Raw genomic sequence first — 23,560 nt, 5'->3', positions numbered from 1 at the left:
AAGTTTTTGAATTCGAAAATTCTCTTCGACCCTTAGTAAATGGGCCCCCAAATGTTTATATGATTTTCTAGTAGACTTAAGGTATGAAAATCCAAATTATGGAAAGATCCATTATCTGGAAAAACCCAGGTCCCCGAGCATTCTGGATAACAGGTCCCATGGGTTGATGCAGTAGAGCAGGGCAGCCACAAAGCACAAGAGTCTCTCTGTATGAGAGGATATAAAATATTTATATAGGTACATGCAGGTCTGGACTGAGAATTAAAATAGGCCCTGGCATTTCAGGTACATAAAGGCCCAAACAGTCCCCACAGCCCACTAAATACTGACTTTCTATGGGACCTTATAGCAGCTCCTCTGGCATTTGCCAGAACCCACAGATTGCCAGTCCCGGCCTGGGTACTTGGTACATAACATAAATCCCTCTCATACCTGTTGCTGACAGAGCCGCTCACGATGGTACCAAGCAAAATGCTCAGGCCCTAAATATGAGCTTTTTCACTCAATCCTAGCGCTCGGCGTTTCAAGGGCAAGTACATTTATGCCCAAGCCACGCCCCTGTCACTCTTTCAGCTCCACCCAATGCCGCCTGTTTCTGAGGTAATTCAATACGTTTTGGCGGCAAACAACATCAAGTTGGTTATGGGATTGAGGTAAAAAAAAAACAAGGGGTAATGGCAGCCTGAAATCACATGTGATTTCACCAAAGTTCTATATTATAAGAAGGCAGCAGGGGCTATTTTAGATGTACCAAAACACTTGAGGGTAAAACACCCTAAATTGAGGTGCAAGTTATTATTTTTCCTTCACCATTTCAGTATGTCCATCAGCAGAATGATGGGTAAGTGGGTGGGGCTTGTAACATGTAGTTTTACATGAGGTATTCCTCATATCTACATTGGTTTTGTCTTTAATGATTTAGTGATAACATGTGACACACACACATAGATTGATAGGTTTATAGCCGCAATGAGACGCCATTGTGTCTCTGATGGGCCTGGGTGCAACCACATCCCCCCAGGGCTGCCATCAGGGGGGCACAGGGAGTACAACTGTACTGGGCCCAAAGGGGGGTCCTGGCCGGCTGATGGCTGTGCTGCAGCTTTTGAAATAGCCGCCCCCCCTTGGCAGCACTGACGTCGTGCGGCCTCTTCAGGAGTCCTGAACCGGTGAAAAGCCCATGTCCCGAACTCCTGAAGCCGCGAAAAGACCCCAAGTCACGAAAAGAGACGAACTTGAAGTCCTGTTTTTTTTTTAAAGCCCTAGGCAACAAAGTATTTTTTTTTTTTAATACTTTACATGCCCCTGCCTTCAGTTTTATTTTGTTTTTTTAAAATATTTGCTGGGCCCCAAATTTATTTTTAACTTTTATGGGGGGCCCTGGCGCCATAGTGTTTTGTTTTTTTTTACTTATAGGGAGGTCTTGACCACCAATGATTTTTAAAAAGACTTTTATGTGGGTCCTTGGCGCCAATGATTAAAAAAAAAAAAACTTTTATGGGGGTCCTTGGCGCCAATGATTAAAAAAAAAAAAAACTTTTATGGGGGGTATATTTATGTAATTGGATCACATACCTTAATTCTACAAAACCCATTTAAACATTATAAAAACCCAATAGGATAACTGTACTGTTATATCATTACAAGGAAAAACTAAATCATACCTCCCAACATTTTGGAAGTAAAAAGAGGGACAAAAAATTTTTTCCACGCAATTTTTGGTCCACGCCCCCTAATTACCATGTTCATTTTACAAAATTTGACAGGTTATGAAAGTTTGAAAATTTGGCGATGACTTGGGGCAGCTGGGAAATTGACAATATGGCTAGCCTCATGTCAGATTTCAAAATTGAATATAAAAAATCTGTTTGCTCTTTTGAGAAATGGATTTCAGTGCAGAATTCTGCTGGAGCAGAACTATTAAGTGATTCATTTTGAGAAAAAATTTTTTTCACATGACAGTATCCCTTTAAGGGAGAAGCCTTCCTGTAATTCTGAGCTTTTTGGATAACCATGTCTGGATAATGGATCCCCAACCTGTATATTCCTTTTATGCAGGGTCTCTCTGTTCTGATTCTGTTGCCCAGAACTAGTTGCCCCTCTGCCCTGTCCTACAACCAACCACGATTCTCTCTCTGTGTCTCTTGATCTGCCTATAACACCCCTTCAGGTCTCTCAAATCATACATTGAGAAGGACCAAGGAGTCTTGGACAATCAAACTTTATCCCCAGCCTTGCCCCTACTTGGGAGGGACAGTCCTCAAATGTTGCCCAAAAGGGACAGTGCTTGCCAAAATGTGGGCAAAGTTTGAGTAGACCAGGAGCACATCTGGCCATTAATTAATGACACATCAAAGTAAGGCCCATGCTGCCATGCCCTTTAAAATGAAATGTTTGGGGAGGTAAACAGAGGGGCCCAGACTGACCCTGCAGCAACACAAATAAGAGTTATTTTAAAAGATCTCACACTTAAACTTTGCCCACTGCTTTTTCAGGTTTCAACGGGTGTCAAGCGCAGGTTTTGACACAAGGCGCTATTTAACCTACGCCAGTCCTCACCCATTCTGTGTCTGGTTGGAAGAAATGAGTCCAGCGTGGACAAGGTTAAAAGGTGCAAAAGGTTTGCCAAGGAAGATCGAGGGAATTGAATGAGTCACTCCCCAAATCTGTCAGATCAAACAGCTGCACTCCTGACACGGAAACAACAGGTATTTGCTCTGCTTGCGAGGGGATGACTCCAGAGACGCAACCACCACACTGTCTTCTCATACGTCACACAATCCACATAACTGAAAATCCAAAGTGATTAAACATCACCAGATGCAGTGATATTTGAGAAATATTTGAATACGAAAGACCTAAACCTTCCGGGGTTCTCATTAGATCACATGATTTCAAAGGGAAATTATTTCCAATGTGAGCCGGAGTTTATTGCTTTTCCTATAAATGTTAGGAAAAACAGCTTTAAATTACCCTCACCGGAAAGCTTTACGTGCCCAGCCATGTACAGACACATCTAGGACTGCCCAGGGGCCTTTGTATTGAGGGTCCATACAGAGGAGTTGCTCACTGAGGATTGGAAGAATAGGGAATGGTTGCTACAGTATGGACACATAGCAGCAATATAGAAAAAACTTAAACAACACTTTATGTCAGTGCTTCCCAACCTGCTGTCATAAACTATTAAATACTACAGCACCTGAAATGTCATTCATTGAGACATGAAAACTTTATCTACGTGTAATGCCAACAATTGGGGGCTACCGTACATGGACTCCCCTTACTACTAGGATGTTAGCTGGAATGTAAGATCTTACCCTTACTCCAAAAAGAAAAGTTTCTACATTGTAACTAAAAGGAAAAAAGGGGGAAGAATAAGATATTATTTCCCTCAAGCAGCTGGAAAGCAACACATGAACAAACTGTGAACAAATTTCAGGGGCTGTCCCAGCTGAATTGTTCTTAGTACAGAGGAATACTTGCTGATCCATTCCAGTGGTACCCAGAACAGAAAATAAGCACTCATCCCAAATCTGCTGGGCCAAATTAGCTCAAAAGTCACCCTGCTATAGTTCCAGGAGTACCCAGGGTACAAATAAACACTCACCCCAAATCTCCCCCTAACTGGCATTCAGACTGGGCCCCCTTAGCTCATAACAAGGTTACAGATATATAGAAACATTGGGGTAACAGTCACCCTGCTATAGTTCCAGGGGTACCCAGGGTACAAATAAGCACTCACCCCAAATCTCCCCCTAACTGACCTTCAGACTGGGCCCCCTTAGCTCATAACAAGGTTACAGATATATAGAAACATTGGGGTAACAGTCACCCTGCTATAGTTCCAGGGGTACCCAGGGCACAAATAAGCACTCACCCCAAATCTCCCCCTAACTGCCCTTCAGACTGGGCCCCCCTAGCTCATAACAAGGTTACAGATATATAGAAACATTGGGGTGTCATCCTGCTATAGTTCCAGATGTACTCAGGGCACAAATAATCACTCACCCCAAATCTCCCAGTAACTGACCTTCAGACTAGGCCCCCTTAGCTCATAACAAGGTTACAGATATATAGAAACATTGGAGTGTCACCCTGCTATAGTTCCAGGGGTACCCAGGGTACAAATAAGCACTCACCCCAAATCTCCCCCTAACTGACCTTCAGACTGGGCCCCCTTAGCTCATAACAAGTTTACAGTCTATAGAAACATTGGGGTGTCACCCTACTATAGTTCCAGGGGTACCCCTGGTACAAATAAACACTCACCCCAAATCTCCCCCTAACTGACCTTCAGACTGGGCCCCCTTAGCTCATAACAAGGTTACAGATATATAGAAACATTGGGGTAACAGTCACTCTGCTACAGTTCCAGGGGTACCCAGGGCACAAATAAACGCTCACCCCAAAGCTCCCCGTAACTGGCCTTCAGGTTACAGATATATAGAAACATTGTGGTACCCAGGGCTTTAAATAAGTATTTGGCCTAAATGGCCTTCAGACTAGGGATGCACCAAATCCACAATTTGGGATTTGGGCGAATCCCCGAATCCTTGGTAAAAGAACCGAATACCGGACCAAATTTAAATCCTAATTTGCATATGCAAATTAGGGCCAGGAAAGGAAAAAGTGGAAAACATCTTTTGTGATGAAGTCACGTGTTTTTCCTACCCTCCCCTAATTTGCATATGCATCGGCATAATCCGAATCCTGGATTCGGTGCACCCCTACTTCAGACTGAACCCCTTTAGCTCATAAGAAGATTTCTAATATATAGAAAAACGGGTCTAACTGTAACTCACTGCCCACACATTGGCAATCAATGGTTTAATATAAATCACTGGACTTTGCCTCAAGTGAACTCAACCTGAAGACCCAAATTGTTCTTTGACTTCTTTCAGAGCCAGAAAAAAAAAAGCTTTGATTCAATCGCCAGCCCCACAGTATTAGCCTTTAAGCACATGAGCTATTTCATTTGAACACATCAAAAGGCAGTAGAACAAATAGCTCAGTGGATTAAACTCTTATTATCATTTCTGGGAGTTTAGTGTACAAAATTAAGAGAACGGATGTTTAAAAAAAGAATGGGAAAGTCACATACAGTTACTTATACGTCACTCCCGGACACACCCAACATCCTAAATTGGGAATTTAAAGGGTCACTCTCCCTGCCCTGAAGTGACTGTAGGACATGTAGTTTCACAGCTACAGATTCATTTAGTTACATTGTAGTTGAGGCTGAAAAAATAAAAAAACATTGATCAAAATGAACAATTTGACCCGTTTCTATTTTTGTCACTCCAAATCTTATTTTAATCCAGCCCCGTCAATACTTTCCTTCTATAATTGTCTTCCTCTTACCCCTTTCCTCATTTCTGTTTTGATTCGTTTTACTATTCTATCCTGTATCTCTCACCTTTTACCTTAACCATCTCCTTCAATGTCTTGCATCCCATTCTTCAATTTCCTTTCTGCTCTGCAATTCTCATATTTTTATTTTTTCAATTTCATTTTTCCTACTCCTGCTTTGACCTTAGCAACCTCTGTACGAACATTTGGAATTTTCAGAATTCCAAGCTGGAAAACTTTTCAACTGAATAACCAGCACACCCACCAACCGTTGTTGAATCCAATATCCAGTGTAGTAACACCTACATAGGGTTTATAAAACACTTGCTTCTTTAACTACTTCTGCTATGATTAATACAGGGTTTAAGGGTAAGGCCACACAAGGAGATTTGGGGAGATTTTATCGCCTGGCGACTAATCGCCTCGTCTTTTGAGCGACTATTGTTCGGGGAGATAATCGCTCAAAAGACGAGACGATTAGTCGCCAGGCGACAAAATCTCCCCGAATCTCCTCGTGTGGACTAGCCCTTAGAAGAATACAGATTATTGCTTCTGGGCAAACACTTCTCAGTAGCCGCAATGAAGGCATCAACAGGTCATCAGGCCCGGACTGGCAATCTGTGGGTTCTGGCAAATGCCAGAGGGGCTGCTGTATGGTTCCATAGAAAGTTACCATATAGTGGGCTGGTAGGAGGCTGTTTTGGGCTGGTAGGGGGCTGTTTGGGCCTCTGTGTACTTGGAATGGCAGGGTCTATTTTGACTCCCAGTCCAGGCCTGCAGGTCATCACGGGTCATATCAGATTTAGTGGGACAATAACATCTGCACTTTTCACACTATGTGACATCTGATTTGTTCTCAGGTATGTGTAACCTTTGCTCTTGTCTACACAGCTCAGATCAGTCGCTACACCTGGAGTGCAGTGTCAGAGCAAAGTTGCAGGGGGTTGCTCTTTAGCAGTTGGGATAGTAGCTGCTCCATTCCGTATTGAAGCACAAAGCACTAGTACCTGGCTAGCCCTAAGATGTGCCCATGAGCAGCAGGTGGGATAATACAGGTTACGTGAAGCTGGTATCACGTGGGCTGGTATATTTACAGCTTTAAAATGGGGGTCATTGACCCCATCTAAAAAAAAAAAAACAAATGCACTGTAAAGCTATAAATGTATTGTTATTGCTACTTTTTATTATTCTATATTCTTTCTATTCAGGTCTCTCCTTTTCATATTCCAGTCTCTTATTCAAATCAATGCATGGTTGCTAGGGGAATTTGGACTCTAGCAACCAGATTGCTAAAATTGGAGAGCTGCTGAATAAAAAAGCTAAATAACTCAAAAACCACAAATAATAAAAAATTAAAATGCACATGGTCTCAGAATATCACTCTCTAAATCATACTAAAAGCTAACCCGAAGATGAACAACCCCTACCCCTTTTGTACCTTAAAGGACTAGTAACATTAAATTAAAAAAAAAAAAAATTGTTAGTATACCAAGAAAAATAAAACCACAAACACGAATTAAATTTTGAAATCGCCAAGTTATTAAGAAATAACTTAACGAAACTCTGCTTGCGCTCCTCTTCAGAAAAGGCGATCCATCGTGCTGCGCTCGATTTCTCCTCCCTGCCTTCCTTATAGCCAGGGAGAAATTGTGCGCCGCACGATGGATAGTCGCCATGTCACCTTTTCTGAAGAGGAGCGCAAGCGGAGATTTGCTAAGTTATTTCTTAATAAAGACTTAGCAATTTCAACGTTTAATTCGTCTTTGTGGGTTTTTTTCGTTGTATACGAATGAATTTAAAAAAAAATTATGTTACTGGTCCTTTAATTGGTATCCATTTTTTTTTATAGTTTTTTCATTATTTGCCTTCCTCTTTTGCCTCTTTCAAGCATTTCAATAGGGTAGCCAAAAAAACTATTGCTCTGTGAAGCTCCATTTATATTGTCATTGCTACTTTTTATTACTCAAACGTCCTTTTCAGTTACTCACCTAATCATATTCCATTGTCTTATTCGAGCCACTGTCTGGTTGTTAGGGTAATTAAGACCCTAGCAACCAGATAGCTGCTGAAAAACCACAACTGGAGAGATGCTCAACAAAAATCTAAATATAAAAAAAACCCAAAAATATAAAAAGTGAAGACTAATTGAAAATTGTCTCCTAATATCCATATCTGCATTAAGTTAAATTAAAGATGAACTACACCATTAATGAAGGTATATTTGAAGTTGTAGTAGTACCCAATTAAAAACCCAGGACCAAGCCTCATATCCCCCATCAGAATCATTTAAAAAGGCAGTCATACACATGTCACATAAAACCTGCAAAGTCTGATATGTGGACCTACTTTTTGAGTGCTACTGTCCACGTGACAGTTTTCCCCTGGGGTTATGTCCCCTTTAGAAATAATAACAGCTCTCCCTGCTCTCCTGTTTACACGTAAAGCACCGAGATATAGATTTTTTTTTCTTTCTAAAGAAATGAATACTGTAATGTGGCCTTGGAAATGGTTTCTATGGGGACAGAAAAGGAAGGTGAGAAGGAGAGAGAGCTTTCATTTTAATAGCATGGAAATAAAAAATACCGATAGGAAGAGAGAGAGGGGGATATGACAGTAAGGGACATCCCCAAATACTTCCCAATTTTTCATTACATACGAAACAGCCATTTCCTATTACAGGTATTACCAACAACTGTTAAAGGGATACTGTCATCAGTAAACAATGTTTTTTTTTCAAAATGACTACTCCAGCAGAATTCTGCACTGAAATCCATTTCTCAAAAGAGCAAACAGATTTTTTTATATTCAATTTTGAAATCTGACATGGGGCTAGACATTTTGTCAATTTCCCAGCTGCCCCATGTCATGTGACTTGTGCCTGCACTTTAGGAGAGAAATGCTTTCTGGCAGGCTGCTGTTTTTCCTTCTCAATGTAACTGAATGTGTCTCAGTGGGACCTGGATTTTACTATTGAGTGTTGTTCTTAGATCTACCAGGCAGCTGTTATCTTGTGTTAGGGAGCTGCTAACTGGTTACCTTCCCATTGTTCTGTTTGGCTGCTGGGGGGGGGGGGAGGGAGGGGGTGATATCAGTTCAACTTGCAGTACAGCAGTAAAGAGTGATTGAAGTTTATCAGTGCACAAGTCACATGACTGAGGGCAGCTGGGAAATTGACAATATGTCTAGCCCCATGTCAAATTTCAAAATTTGAATATAAAAAAATCTGTTTGCTCTTTTGACAAACGCATTTCAGTGCAGAATTCTGCTGGAGCAACACTATTAACTGATTCATTTTGAAAAAAAAAAAAATGTTTTTCCCATGACAGTATCCCTTTTAGGAGAAAAAAAATGCATTCATTTTTGGTCTTCAAACTGGTCCCCAAGACCTTTATGGGGAGTCCATGTCCCACAGTTTGGGAATAACCAGTCTACTACCTTTTGTTCTACTCCCATTTCTGAAGTAACTGTTTTTTTTATATCAGAGTACCCAGAATGGAATTGCTTGTCAAGTAGTGATCTACTGGTCGCCAACCCAAGATCTACTGGTAGATTATGATCCAATTTTTGGCCACCCCTGCTGCAAAAACAGCCATAAAAACAGCAAATTCTGTGTATTGGCCTATAACTATCTGCAATGAGAGTTGGAACCACTGTTGGCTAGTGACTGAATGGACACCGAGTCTTATTATCCACAGATTTGCCAACAAAAATGCTGGTGTTGCACAGGATATAATGGGCCTAAATCAAATGCTGTATTTTGCTAGGTTTTAAGTGGGTCCTACTGAATATTTAACTGGAGAAGAAAAAACGAATGGGAAATCATTTAAAAAATGAAAACCCCAAATGTCAAAATCCTCCACCCATGCCAGAGATATTCAGTAGCCAAGAGACTGAAAAACATTTACTGCCCAACAGCAAACTCATTCTTGTCAATTGTCATTGCCTCAAGGCTGGAAATTACAGTAATTATGTCTGTTAAACCAACACAAGTCTGCCTGTTGTTCCGCCAGCTGAGCAGCTATTTCTACACCAGACGTGTTTTCCTTTTAGAACGAGGAACATGGGAAGCTCGTTATACAGCTATGACCTTACATTGCCAAAGTGCTATCAGAAATATGTCATGGAATAGATACTACCTGTGATGTTTACTGATGGTCTGGATGCAGAACATGTCCATACTACCATATATTTAAATCCATACCTCAAACATCGACATACAGATCTAGTTTAACAACAACTTCTATCACTAAATGATATCACAGGACCTTATTATATTTGCTTACAACAGTCACACTCCCTTCCCAGAGACTATTATCCACTGTTACTATAGGCACCATCTCTCCCTACTATTCCTGCTATCCCACAGTCACACTCCCTTCCCAGAGACTATTATCCCACTGTTACTATAGGCACCATCTCTCCCTACTATACCTGCTATCCCACAGTCACACTCCCTTCCCAGAGACTATTATCCACTGTTACTATAGGCACCATCTCTCCCTACTATACCTGCTATCCCACAGTCACACTCCCTTCCCAGAGACTATTATCCACTGTTACTATAGACACCATCTCTCCCTACTATACCTGCTATCCCACAGTCACACTCCCTTCCCAGAGACTATTATCCACTGTTACTATAGGCACCATCTCTCCCTACTATACCTGCTATCCCACAGTCACACTCCCTTCCCAGAGACTATTATCCCACTGTTACTATAGACACCATCTCTCCCTACTATACCTGCTATCTCACAGTCACACTCCCTTCCCAGAGACTATTATCCCACTGTTACTATAGACACCAGCTCTCCCTACTATACCTGCTATCCCACAGTCACACTCCCTTCCCAGAGACTATTATCCCACTGTTACTATAGACACCATCTCTCCCTACTATACCTGCTATCCCACAGTCACACTCCCTTCCCAGAGACTATTATCCCACTGTTACTATAGACACCATCTCTCCCTACTATACCTGCTATCTCACAGTCACACTCCCTTCACAGAGACTATTATCCACTGTTACTATAGACTCCATCTCTCCCTACTATACCTGCTATCCCACAGTCACACTCCCTTTCCAGAGACTATTATCCCACTGCTACTATAGGCACCATCTCTCCCTACTATACCTGCTATCCCACAGTTACACTCCCTTCCCAGAGACTATTATCCACTGTTACTATAGACACCATCTCTCCCTACTATACCTGCTATCCCACAGTTACACTCCCTTCCAAGAGAATATTATCCCACTGCTACTATAGGCACCGTGTATCCTGCAGTCCCTTTTTAAAATGTTCTTGCATAGATTATAATATATATATATATATAACATCATTATCTCTACTTTGATGTCCAGCTGCAGAACACTCCCAAACCCCAAAAAGAAGGTTGCCCTTCCCAGCAACCTCAATCACTGCTGACTTTCGAGTTAAGTTACTGGATTTTAACTCAGTGGCCTGGGTTCAACGCCCTTGTCAAACATTTATAGCCTTTAAAGGTGGCCATAGACTAAAAGATCCTATCGTACGAATCGAGGATTCGTACGATTTTCAGACTGTGTGTGAAGAGTCCTTGATTTTGTCCCAACCGTCCCGATGTCGCCAAACGAGCTTTTTTCCAGAGGTAAATACAACAGAATAGGACACAATGTATTCTAGTAGTAAAAATGCATTTTATTTCTGACAAAAGCCAAAGGCAAATTGGAGAGGCTTCAGATGGGTTTTTTTGCTGTCCTCTGGATCAACTGACAGTTAGGCAGGTTAAATTAGAGTTCAAAGGTTGAACTTGAAGGACATGTGTCTTTTTTCAACCTAACTTACTATGTTCCTATATAGGCAAGTCTGCTGTACACACCCCACATATTATACAGTAGCATGAGATGTCTGAGCTTCTGATTTTGTTAAAGAATTCAAGATGTATCCAGCAGACAGTTATTGCACCCATATGAGAATCCCAAGAGAGGATGGAGTACTAACCAGCCAAATTAACATACTGTAAAGCAATTGAAGTTACAAACAAAGAAAGTACCCTGCGAATATAAGAAACTGTTGGGTAAAAACAATTCTTATATACCGTACAAAATAAATAAATAAATAAAAACTTCCCTCCCCAAACAAGCCTGTTATCTAAGCAAATATTTCAAACCAAGATAAGAGAGTGCTGGGAAAGGCACAGTAATGTCGCTTGGGGAGGAAAGTGCTTTTATGGCATGAGCGTTGTTCTAACACTTGTGCTACTGTACAATTACTTCCCAAACATACACACTGTTCACAGATAAGGCTGCTCCTACTTGTACCAATAATGTATCTTGCAGCCCTGAGCATATGGGGCTCATTTACACACCTGAGCATTTTTGGGTCAAAAATCAGTCACCTGTGCCTGCAAATTAACTTAGCAATGATATAATTGCCATAAACCATAGGCCTTCTTAAAGGGGAAGCTGCAATGCCCTCAGAAACATTACATGTGCCATAGGCCAAAAAGCTCCTTTATAGACTACAATATTGTCCAGATATCTCATCATTTTCTCTTGTGCTTTGCGTTAACCTAATTAAAAAGCTTCAAAATGGCTGAACAAAAAGAACAGTCAAATGTAAAAATATTCTATACTTAAATGACAGTTTGGAAAGGCGCTTGTCCTGTGTTTACATGTCATGGGTCTGGATTTCATATTGTCTTGTGTGGAAATTATGAAACTCTCCACTAAACACACTTTTTTGTACATTTTTACATTATTATACCTTATTTCTGTCTTTGCAAATAAAAAAATCATAATACAGGTATGGGATCCGTTATCTGGAAACCCGTTATCCAGAAAGCTCTGAATTACGGAAAGGCCGTCTCCCATAGACTCCATTATAATCAAATAATCCAATTTTTTTTAAATGATTATCTTTTTATTTATAATAATAAAACAGTAGCTTGGGCGTGATCCAAACTAAGATATATTTAATCCTTATTGGAAGTAGAATGAGCCAATTGGGTTTAACGTTTACATGATTTTCTAGTAGTCCGAATTCGGAAAGACCCATTATCCGGAAAGCCCCAGGTCCCAAGCATTCTGGATAATAGGTCCCATACCTGTACCTTCATCAGATAATCCACCATGCAAGGCAAACCCAGTCTAATCATTTTACTGAACTGTAAAACTTAAACGGGTTGTTCACCTTTAAATTACCTTTTAGTATGATGTAGAGAGGGATATTCTGAGACAATCTGCAGTTGCTTTTCATTTTTTATTATTTGTGTTTTTTTATTTTAGCTATTTATTTTTTTATTCAGCAGTACTCCAGTTTGCAGTATTAGCAATCTGGTTGCTAGGACACAAATTCCCCTAGCAACCATGCATTGATTTGAATAAGAGACTGGAACATGAATAGGAGAGGCCTGAATAGAAAGATGAGTAATAAAAAGTAGCAGTAACAATACATTTGTAGCCTTACAGAGCATTTTAATTTAGATGGGGTCAGTGACCCCCATTTGAAAGCTGCAAAGATTGAGACGAAAAGGGTAAATAATTGAAAAATCAAATGAAGACCAATTGAAAAGTTGCTTAGAATAAGCCATTCTATAACATACTTAAAGTTGTATTAAAGGTGAACCAACCCTTTAATCTCACGCAAAATCATTGCCCAGATTATGTCAAATTCAGACCACAGCTCCCAAATGTTGCCAGCAGTTGGGGGTGGCTGTATTTTACCACAGCTCTTCTGGCAGGACTAGAATTTGTTTTCCCAAACTCATGCTATTCTGATTACATATTTATTCATAAAAGCTTCCCAAACATTAAGGAAGTCTATGTAATTCAGACTGCTGTCTGGTTGTTAGGTCACAAACCCAAGTAAGGTATCAGAATGAGTGATGAACGGGAAATTAATAAAAAGACAAGTATAAACAAAAAACATAGCACTTAAAATCAGTGTCATCCAAAAAAAAAAAGTGAATGTAACAATTAACTTATCCTTTAAGGACTATTAAAATTCTAATGATAAAGAACAAGCACAATGCACTTACCACATAGGGTTTGCTTCTGTTGCCAGGAGTGAGGTCTTCATGAGGCTTATGGAGCCTCAATAATTTGGGTTCAGCAGTTGTAGGAGTACTCGGTGCAGTCCTAGGCAAATCCCCCACGGAAGGCATATTATTATCCCCAGTAACCCGTGTGCCTTTTTTGGATACATCCTCCAGTTGTGGGCATATTAAACTTGGCAGTGGTTTCACTGGAAGCTTGGCTGACTCGGGAATGGTTAGTTTGACAACGGGATGACTAGATGACTTTGCCTCAGCAGAGACAATTGGAATAAATGTAGACGGTTCGCTCGTGTGCCTTACGTGCTTGCTACTTACTCTTGATTTCCCAAAGGCCTCGGTGGGTTTGTTACATTCTTGTTGACCATCTTGACTACCCACCCTGTTGGTGCGTTTTTTGGAACTTCGCCTAAGTGTTCTCGGAGACAACACCTCTGCTAGTTTGGGGTCAAAGCTGAAATTCTGATTTCCCTCAACCCCACTATCATCCTCTGCATGGGGCAGGACACATTCTGACTGGGAACGAACTCGTCCAACCACTTCCTCCGCATCTTCTACCTCCCCGGACTCGTCTCTTTGCTCAGTCAGTATCGGTTCACTGCTGGACGACAGCTCATTAATGGGCTCAGTGGAATTCTCTAAGCCTGTAGGAGATAATTCACCGCGACGACTAGGATCACTAAAAGATTTTTTCTTTATGGTCTTTCCATTTCCTTTTTCGTCAATTACTTTGTCTAGGGCTCCAGGCTGGCTGACAATATTCTGTATTACTGTGTTGTAATCCTTTACACCATCACTGCTAAAAGATAAAACACTGGCGGCACTGCCAGTGCACTCAGAGAAGGCAATGGTCGATGACTCAGAGTTTCCAGTCTTGGAATTCAGTGACCCAAGAAGGTTGCTGTCAACAGAGAAGGCTTTGGAATCTTCAGTTATGGAGTATGTTCTGTGGGGCATTGGATCACTCAAAGACCTATAAGTCTCACTCCCTGACTCACCACTGCTACCATTGCTAGAATCACTCCCAGTATTGCTAAGGGATGGAAACTTCCTTCTCCTCCGCATGGTTCCTGGCGTTGGTGGAGTATCAAGTGGTACCTGGGAAGAACATGTATTGGCAACTACATCACAACAAGAATCAATTTCAAAACTGGTCTTGACGGCAGATGGACTTTGTTGAATTTCCCCATTGTGAACTGTGAAAGGATGTGCTTCTCCCTGAATTTTGTCAGCCGACTTCCAGACTGTTAGTGTTTGGCCAAGGTCTTGATACAAGGTGTCACCAGATGTAGTCTCGACTTCAGTAACAATCCCTTCATCGGTCATAGCATATTCATGATGAGACAGTTCCTCGAGTGACATGTTTTCTTCTAACTTTTCTATGAACGTATTACTTTTTTTCTCCAAACTGTGGGAAGTACAGTCCAATGGCAAACCTTTGGCCATTTTGTTTTCTATATGTGTGCTTACTTCCTGATCAAAACTGTAGTCATCCTGAGAGCCAATTTGACTGATCTTCTCGAAGACTTGCCTTGCTTCCTGGATGTACTGATCTTGACTTAGAGCTGATGCGGCATCTTCACCTTGTTTTGCACCATCTTCATTTGCTTTACTATTGGACAACAGAGCTTCATCTCCTGTGCTAGCAAGTGAAAGTTCTGATGAGCTTTGCTTCATGGAACCGTGGCCTACACGTCTTCTGGATCCTAATTTTTCAGAGTAGGTAAAAGATTTGGTACGACGAAGGGTTGCAGTGAGGTCTTTTAATGTAGGACGATTACCTTGCTGAGAGTTGCTCATACTCTGGGAAGCAGATCTACCTTTACTAACCCAGGTCTCTTGGCCACCAGAACCATGGGTACTCTCATTTCTAGCAGTAACTCCATCTCCGTCAGTGCATTCCCTGATTCTGTTTCTAATTTTTAAGTCTGAAATGTCAGATTTCAAAAAGCTAAGGAGGTTTAGAGTTTCTGATGCTATATCTGGATTGGACATAGATTTTGTATATTTTGAGTTTTCACTTTCAGGATCACAAGAAGAAACTTCATGAACATTTTCACTTTTCAACTTTGTGACATTAGGAGCTACTCTTAGCCTAGAGCGAGCCTGCTGCCGGACATTGTCGTTGTGACCAAAGCTCGGCGATCTATAAATGTTAAAGCCTCCTTGGCGGCTTTGGCCAGAAGAGTATGCGTTAAAGGGATCGTCTTCCTTGAGAGTTTCGGTGCTGGAGTATCTGCTGCTGCTTCTTGATCCACATGGGCTGGGCAGAAATGGAGGAATGTTAACTTTGGCAACACGAGACACGGTGGGCATGGGGGATGCTGCAGACAAGTGGCACGCTGTTGATGGGCTTAAACCTTCAGAGATGCCTCTAAGGTGTTGTCTAGGGAATTCATTAGAAATACCACGTGACAGATTTGGAGAAGGTTTATTTGCAGCAGCATTCACACCCATTTTTCCTGCAGACACAGGACTAGCTGAAGTTGTCTCATATATATTCGCCCCATGCAGTGGATAACCGGAGTGGTTGGCATCCTGACCTACTTCATCGCTTATAACATGCTTAGCATTGCTTTCTCCCGACAAGTCACTCTTGCCCTCTTCCAGGTCTCTCTTTTTCTTCCTAAAGGATCGATTCCTGAGACTTTCCCTGAGGGTTACCCGATTGCTTTCCTCTTCGCTTCCTGAGGACACTTCCTGGGATCTGTCCTGAAATTCGTTCTTGTTTGGGCTGCTAGGCAACTGCAATGCTTTGCTATGCAACTCTTCCTCGCTAGAACTGAATCTGAGTCTGACATTGGAGGGGGCAGTCTGTGGTTTGCCAGAACTATGCAAGGAATGTAAACTTACTGATTGCTGTCTTGCCTCTTGTTTAGGTACTCCAGAGGAAAGTGTGTGAGCCTTCAGACCAAATGGTATACAGCTTCTTGGAGGTGGTGTTGGAGGCTGAGGTTTTGGACCAGAATTTGTCCTGTGGTCTTTTGTATCCATACACAAAATGCTATTAATATCTGGCTTACTGTCTACTAGGTTTCTGGAGTGGGAATTTTCAATCTTCAGGGTGGGATGTTTTGGTCGGAGATCTGCAGCACAATGGTTAAAGCCTTTAGGAAATGCACTTTCTACCGGGCAAGGTCTGTGAGAATCAGTGGCATCCCTTAGGTAGGAAAATTGCTGGTTTGAAAGTCTTGGCTCATCATAGTCTGGAAGAGAAGATGCCCTAACATTTGGCTTCCTAGAGTTCTCCCCAAATAATTTGCGCATTTCTGTAACGCTAGGCCAGTTCCCCTCGAACCCAATAATTTCCCGGTTTTCTGGCTGGTTCAGTAAACTATAATAAGAGTTCAAAGTCAGTTCATCTAGTAAAGTCCCTGAGCTCTTGGACGCCCTTGGGTTCACATAGGCAAGCAAGTCATCAGACTTACCCGAGCCATCGCACACAGTCACAGTTAGTGGATCTTGACCATGTTGGTCCTGGTGGCAAGGTAGATCCAGGGTTTGTTCTTCTTGACACTCCTTATTTAGATGGGGGTTTTCTTCCCCACACTGTGCCCCTTCATCCCTCGGCTGAGAGGAGAATCTCTGAGACAGCTGCCGGACGGAGGGAGAAGTCTGGTCCTTGCTGGCTGCAGATATCTTGGACACTTTCCTAGACAAGCTAAGGGATCGTGAAGGGCGATGTGCTTTCTGACAAGTGGGTTGGGTGACATCCCTTTCCCCTGGCAGCTTAGTGCCTCCCTCTAAAACAAACCCTTTTGCATTCCAGTTTTCCAGTCTCTTAAATGAAACACTCCTGTACATCCGAACTTTCCGCTCTGCGCTGCCTTCAGCCATTGTTTATGGAAAATAAAATACGACCCAAGAAAATGGATCATAAGCCAACAGATCCGCTTAGAAGGTTAATAAATTAAAGTGTGTCCCAAACGCGAATCCATCCGAAAGCAAGCGAAACAGGAGGGGGGCTCCTCTTTAAACATGGTTTTTTTAACCGCGACTTTTCATGAACTGTAGAGAAATAATTTCCAAGCGAATCCAAGAAGGTCTTCAAGTTTTAACCTGTGCAGCAGATCCCCGTGCTGCTGTTTCTTCTGGATTACTATCCATATAATACATTGCTCTGGGGGTGGAGGAAATCGAGCATAGTTTTACCTTGATAAGCTCACCCCCAGCTCTCAGTGGTTTGCTCCTCGTGCTCAGTCAAGAAAAACCCCACTCTCCTGTGGAATAATCCGCTGGGGACAATGGTCGCCCATCCTCGTACATCTCTTCAATAATATTTGTAGTTTCTGTAAAGTAATCCTTTGTTTCCCAAATCTTACAACATAATCCCTCGGGGTGGGGGCTCAGTTTTGGAATCTCAATTCTGGTTAAAAGAGGCACGGCTTGAAAGGAGAGTATGGGAACATGTCTTGTCTCTAATTTGTCCCTATAAAAAGCACAGAAAAAGAAAACATTGTCATGATTAATGAGCAGGACATCCTCCAGCCCCCTTAACCAAAGTCATACCTCCCCCCAACTAACTTTTACATCAAGGAGACACAGGCGGCCATGGATATAAGAAGAAAATAAAATGTCACCTACACAGACACAATGCAACAACTTTTGAATTTGCTGTTAGCAGGAAAGTGGGGAAAACAAAAATAAAGTATCCAGCACCTTCCAAAATGCCTGCAAAAACGATTTCTCATGAAACGCTTGTAACAAAGGATATTGTACTTGGGATGCCATCTAGAGGCGAAAAGCTGTACTGCACACTGCATCCCATAACTAAATACATTTTATATAACTTATAAAGTATTTCTGTATAGGGCAGGTGTTACTATCAGCCCCCCACATCACTCCAGTTGTTAGGGAAAAAGCAACTAGACAACCCCCCTTTAAAAGTCTAAACTTAAAGGAGATATAAAAACCCCAAAATAAAAGTTTGCCTAATGAAAGAAGATCTCATTCTAAGCAACGTTTCAATTCAGCTTCATTACAAAACTTCAACAGTATTTAAGTTTTTAGTACCCACACCTTTCTGCAAGGCTGGTTCTGGCTCTTGAAACAAAGTAGCAGAAGTCAGACTTGCAGGCTTCTTTACAGGTTTGTTAATCATAAGGCTTCTGCTACATTGTTTCAAAGTGAATGGGGTCCGACACCACAACGCAACTGCCCGGAAGGCATTTTTGCAAAGTTATTCTGGCCCACTATCCCACATTTTTCGCAAATTTATTCAGTCCCACAATTCCACATTTTTACAACCCTATTCTGGCCCACAATCCCAAATTTTTGCAAATTTATTATGGCCCACAATTCCAGATTTTCACAAACCTGTTCTGGCCACAAAATCCTACATTTTTGCAAAATTATTCAGGCCCATAATTCCACATTTTTACAAAACTGTTCTGGCCCACAAAATCCTACATTGTTGCAAATATTCCACATTTTTAAAAACCTATTCTGGCCCACAATCCCACATTTTTACAAATGTATTCAGGCCCACAATCCCACATTTTTGCTTTCCTTGGGTTACAGGAAGCAGAACAAATTTATATTTGGTTCCTACAATGGGGTAAGTGTTTGCTGTGACTGCACCTCCCCGACCCCCATGGAGTATTGGGACCCTATGTTTCCTAGAGATTAAATCCATGTAATAGTAATTTAATATGACAGAATTGCACAGCCCAACTGAATCTGTAGAAAGAATGAAACTAAAAAAAGTTCAGATGTCTCTCATTTCTAAGGCTGAAGACACACTGGGTCCAAAAATGCACCCCTAAATGGTCAGGAAGAATATAATTCAAATAATATGTTTTCAATGCTATTAACGTGGACCTCCGACACACTACACCTCACCCCTGCACTTTTCATGGTCCACTCCGGAGCCTGGATATTTGTCCAATCACAGACTCCAATAAATGCACGTTTTTTTCACAATTAAAGAAGAAGTCTCTGTATTGAACAAATAAGTGAGTCAGCAATGCAGTGCTGTGGAGCGTGGGGGTGAGAACAACACGACTGGGTTGGATACAGCATGGAGAAAGTCTAGGCACTAAATCCAGATCCCCCCCCTACAAAAATCAAATTAGCCTCATTTAATAAGACAGCTGCAGGGTATAAAGCAAGATATATTTCTGTAGAAACCCCATCAATAACAATGAGCTCTTGCCTCTAGTCCCAAGAGCTTGTACCTCTGCAGCAGGTAGTAACATTAACCACCAAGCATCGTGCAAACTCCAGCGCCTCGTTCTAAATAAAAAAGATCTTTAAGCAGATGTAAAACTTCCCATTAAATTCAGAGGCCACTTTAGCCCAGTCAGTTAAAGGTGCGGGGGCTGCAAAACAAACCCTTATAACACGGAGACTCACGAGGGGCCGATATAAGGGAACAAAAACCAGATTAAATCCCACTTATCACTGCCATCAGGTACAGCAACCTCCCATATTGGCTTTGTTTTCTTCAGTTCTCCATAAGGGACAGGGCTGACCCAGCAGCTGCTCTTAAACTACGACTCCCACAATCCCCTGCCAGCTTGCTGGGAGTTGCAGCTGTTGGGCCTCCAAACTGCACAGTTAGAGAAGAAGAAACAAACACAGAGTGGTGTGAGGTTCTTTAACCCTCTCCCATATATAAAAGTTTATTATTGACTCTTGAATAAGATTTAAAGGGAAAGTAAAGGAGTGGAGAAGCCAGATGGGCTGTGACCCAACATGCACAAGGGATCATACCATGCCCCAGGGGGGGGGGCTTCCTCTCCTACATGAGAATTAAAGGGTTAAGCAAAGATTACACCCCTGCCTCAAAAATAAAAGCTCCTGAGTGGAATGAGATATAAAAGTAATTCATTGTGTCTCTCCCTCCATAAGAAACAGAGGAGACCCCGCATTGCCCCCAGCAAACTCCTTACCCTGTAAGTCTCTCCTGCGAGTCTGAATTTCAGCAGCTCTCCAGAGTCCAGGAATTTGTTTGCACCATTGTCAGGCCGCACAGGGGGGATCAGGGACAAGCAAAGCCCAATAACACTCCCATCAGACTCGGGGAAGGAACCGCTCATGGGCACGTTGTGACACAGAAGCTTCGCTTACGATGTTGCAGCTGAAAGATGAACAAATCGCTAGCGATCTCTCTCCTGCCCGGGATACAGGAAGTGCCCCCTCCTCCCCTATTTGCGCACTCACATGGAATGTGCCAGTCCCCTCTCCTACACAGCTCAGTGGAGTCGCTTTAACCCTTTGCGCGCCCCTCGGTGCAGCCCCCGTGGGAGGGAACAGTTTAAACTCCTTTTCTGTTTCTGCTCCTATTTCTTGAAGCTTGTGAAAAACTGAGAATGTAATACAATTAGAATTTAACTTCTATTTATTTGGGAAACTCCGAGGAGAGGAATTCACAACAAAATTGGATTCAAGTAAAACTGAAGGGATAAAGTTTTCTTTCAAAAGGTAAAATTCAGAACATGAAATCCTTATCCCTCTGTTTGATGAATACTGTGATTTCTTCTTCACTCTAACGTTAAAAGGTTGTTCGCCTTTAAATTAACTGTTAGTATGATGCAGAGAGTGATATTCTGAGTCAATTTGCTATTGGTTTTCATTTTTTATTTGTAGTTTTTGAGTTATTTAGCTTTTTATTCAACAGCTCTCCAGTTTGTAAATTCAGCCATCTGGTTGCTAGGGTCCAAATTCCCCTAGCAACCATGCATTGATTTGAATAAGAGACTGGAATAGAAAGATGAGGAATAAAAAGTAGCAATAACAATACATTTGTAGCCTTACAGAGCATTTGTTTTTTTAGATGGGGTCAGTGACCCCTATTTGAGAAATGGAAAGAGTCAGAAGAAATTAAATAGTGAAGGCCAGTTGCTTACAAATTAGCCATTCTATAACATACTGAAATTTAACTTAGGGAGTGAATCACCCTTTTAAACATGGGTGTAGTTGTAGAGGCAGCAGATTCCTCCACTGCTAAGGGGCACCCGAGTATAGGGGGCACATGAGTATAGGGGGCACATGAGTATAGGGGGCACATGAGTATAGGGGGCACACGAGTATAGGGGGCACACGAGTATAGGGGGCACACGAGTATAGGGGGCACATGAGTTTAGGGGGCACATGAGTATAGGGGTCACATGAGTATAGGGGCACATGAGTATAGGGGGCACATGAGTGTAGGGGGCACACGAGTATAGGGGGAACACGAGTACAGGGGCACATGAGTATAGGGGCAAACGAGTATAGGGGCACATGAGTATAGGGATAACTTGAGTAAAGGGGGCACACGATTATTGGGGGCACACGATTATTGGGGGCACACGAGTATAGGGGGAACATGAGTATAAGGGCACACCAGTATAGGGGCACACGATTATAGGGGGCACATGAGTATAGGGGCACATGAGTTTAGGGGGCACATGAGTATAGGGGTCACATGAGTATAGGGGCACACGAGTATAGGGGGAACATGAGTATAAGGGCACACCAGTATAGGGGCACACGAGTATAGGGGCACATGAGTATAGGGGCACATGAGTTTAGGGGGCACATGAGTATAGGGGTCACATGAGTATAGGGGCACATGAGTATAGGGGGCACACGAGTATAGGGGGCACACGAGTATAGGGAGCACATGAGTATAGGGGCACATGAGTATAGGGGGCACACGAGTATAGGGGGAACACGAGTATAGGGGCACACCAGTATAGGGGCAAACGAGTATAGGGGCACATGAGTATAGGGATAACTTGAGTATAGGGGGCACACGAGTATCGGGGGCACGAGTATAGGGGGAACACGAGTATAGGGGCACACCAGTATAGGGGCAAACGAGTATAGGGGCACATGAGTATAGGGATAACTTGAGTATAGGGGGCACACGAGTATCGGGGGCACACGAGTATAGGGGGAACATGAGTATAGGGGCACACGAGTATAGGGGGCACACGAGTATAGGGGGGCACATGAGTATAGGGGGAACACGAGTATAAGGGCATACCAGTATAGGGGCACTCGAGTATAGGGGGGCACTCGAGTATAGGGGGCACACGAGTATAGGGGGGCACACCAGTATAGGGGGGCACACGAGTATAGGGGCACACGAGTATAGGGGGGCACACGAGTATAGGGGGGCACACGAGTATAGGGGGCACATGAGTATTAGAGTTTTCAAACTAAAGGTTAGGGTACAATTGAGACATTAGGATTATATAAACACTTTGTCATTTTTGATACAGCAATGATTAATTAAGGTACATCGAATAGGCCTCTTTAAACAGATGGGTCTTTAAGGAGAGCTTGAAAGTTTGGAAAGAAGGAGAAAGTCTGACAGCTTGTGGCAGAGAGTTCCAGAGAAAAGCAGAAGCCCGAGAGAAGTCTTGTAGGTGAGAATGGGCAGAAGTGATCAGAGGAGAAGTGAGGTGAAGATCAGAAGCAGAGCGTAGGTTTCGTGAGGAGATTAGAGATGAAATATAGGGAGGGGTTTCAGTATTAAGGGCCTTGAATGTGAGTGTAAGTAATTTGAATTTGATTCTAGAAGAGATTGGGAGCCAGTGAAGGGACATACAAATGGGAGCAGCTGATGTTGAGCGGTGAGATAGATGAATGAGTCTAGCAGCTGCAGCCGTTTTGCGCAGTTGAATACGGCAAGATTTTGCAAGTGTTTGAATGTGTGGTGAAAAAGATAGATGAGAGTCTAAGATGACTCCTAGGCAGCCTGTGTGGTGGAATGAAAGGTGGTGTTGTTTACGGTGAGTGATATCTGAGGGACAGGGGAAGATCTTGGAGGAAATATAATGAGTTTCTGTTTTAGAAAGGTTCAGTTTCAGGTGGCGCTGTGACATCCAGGAGGAGACAGCAGAGAGACAGTCTGTGACTTGGGAAAGGACAGAATTAGAAAGATCAGGAGTAGACAAGTAGAGTTGAGAGTCATCAGCATAAAGGTGATACTGAAGTCCAAATGACTGAATGAGCTTCCCTAGTGAAGTTGTATAGAGCGAGAACAGCAGGGGGCCAAGAACAGAGCCTTGAGGAACTCCAACAGAGAGTGGGAAAGTAGTAGAAGTAGAGTTAGAGAAGGAAACTTTAAGGGCTAGTCCACACGGGGAGATAGCGGCGCGTTTGCGGTCGCGGCGACAAAGCGCCGCGACAGTCGCCGCGACCGGCGCAGGCGACAGTTTTGTATGGGCGCCTATGT

General features: G+C 42.5%; 1 protein-coding gene across 3 annotated transcripts in view; it reads right to left on the bottom strand.

The window, feature by feature from the left end:
• Positions 1–20,591, bottom strand: part of arhgef17.L (Rho guanine nucleotide exchange factor 17 L homeolog) — a 134,620-nt gene extending 114,029 nt beyond the window's left edge. For 2 of the 3 annotated variants that reach the window (XM_018245621.2, XM_041582819.1), the window contains exons 1-2: positions 20,283–20,591; positions 13,375–17,818 (exon numbers count right to left, since the gene is read on the bottom strand). In XM_018245621.2, the coding sequence (XP_018101110.1) occupies positions 13,375–17,226 (3,852 nt within the window). In that variant the 5' untranslated portion in view covers positions 17,227–17,818; positions 20,283–20,591. Of the gene's footprint in view, positions 1–13,374; positions 17,819–19,743; positions 20,253–20,282 lie in introns of those variants that run through there. The other variant, XM_018245624.2, reaches the window with a different exon arrangement.
• Between the last annotated feature and the right edge of the window lie 2,969 nt (positions 20,592–23,560).

Source organism: Xenopus laevis, chromosome 2L, assembly GCF_017654675.1.
Source record: "Xenopus laevis strain J_2021 chromosome 2L, Xenopus_laevis_v10.1, whole genome shotgun sequence".
Classification (NCBI taxonomy): domain Eukaryota; kingdom Metazoa; phylum Chordata; class Amphibia; order Anura; family Pipidae; genus Xenopus; species Xenopus laevis.
This window is presented reverse-complemented; position numbering and strand designations above follow the sequence as displayed.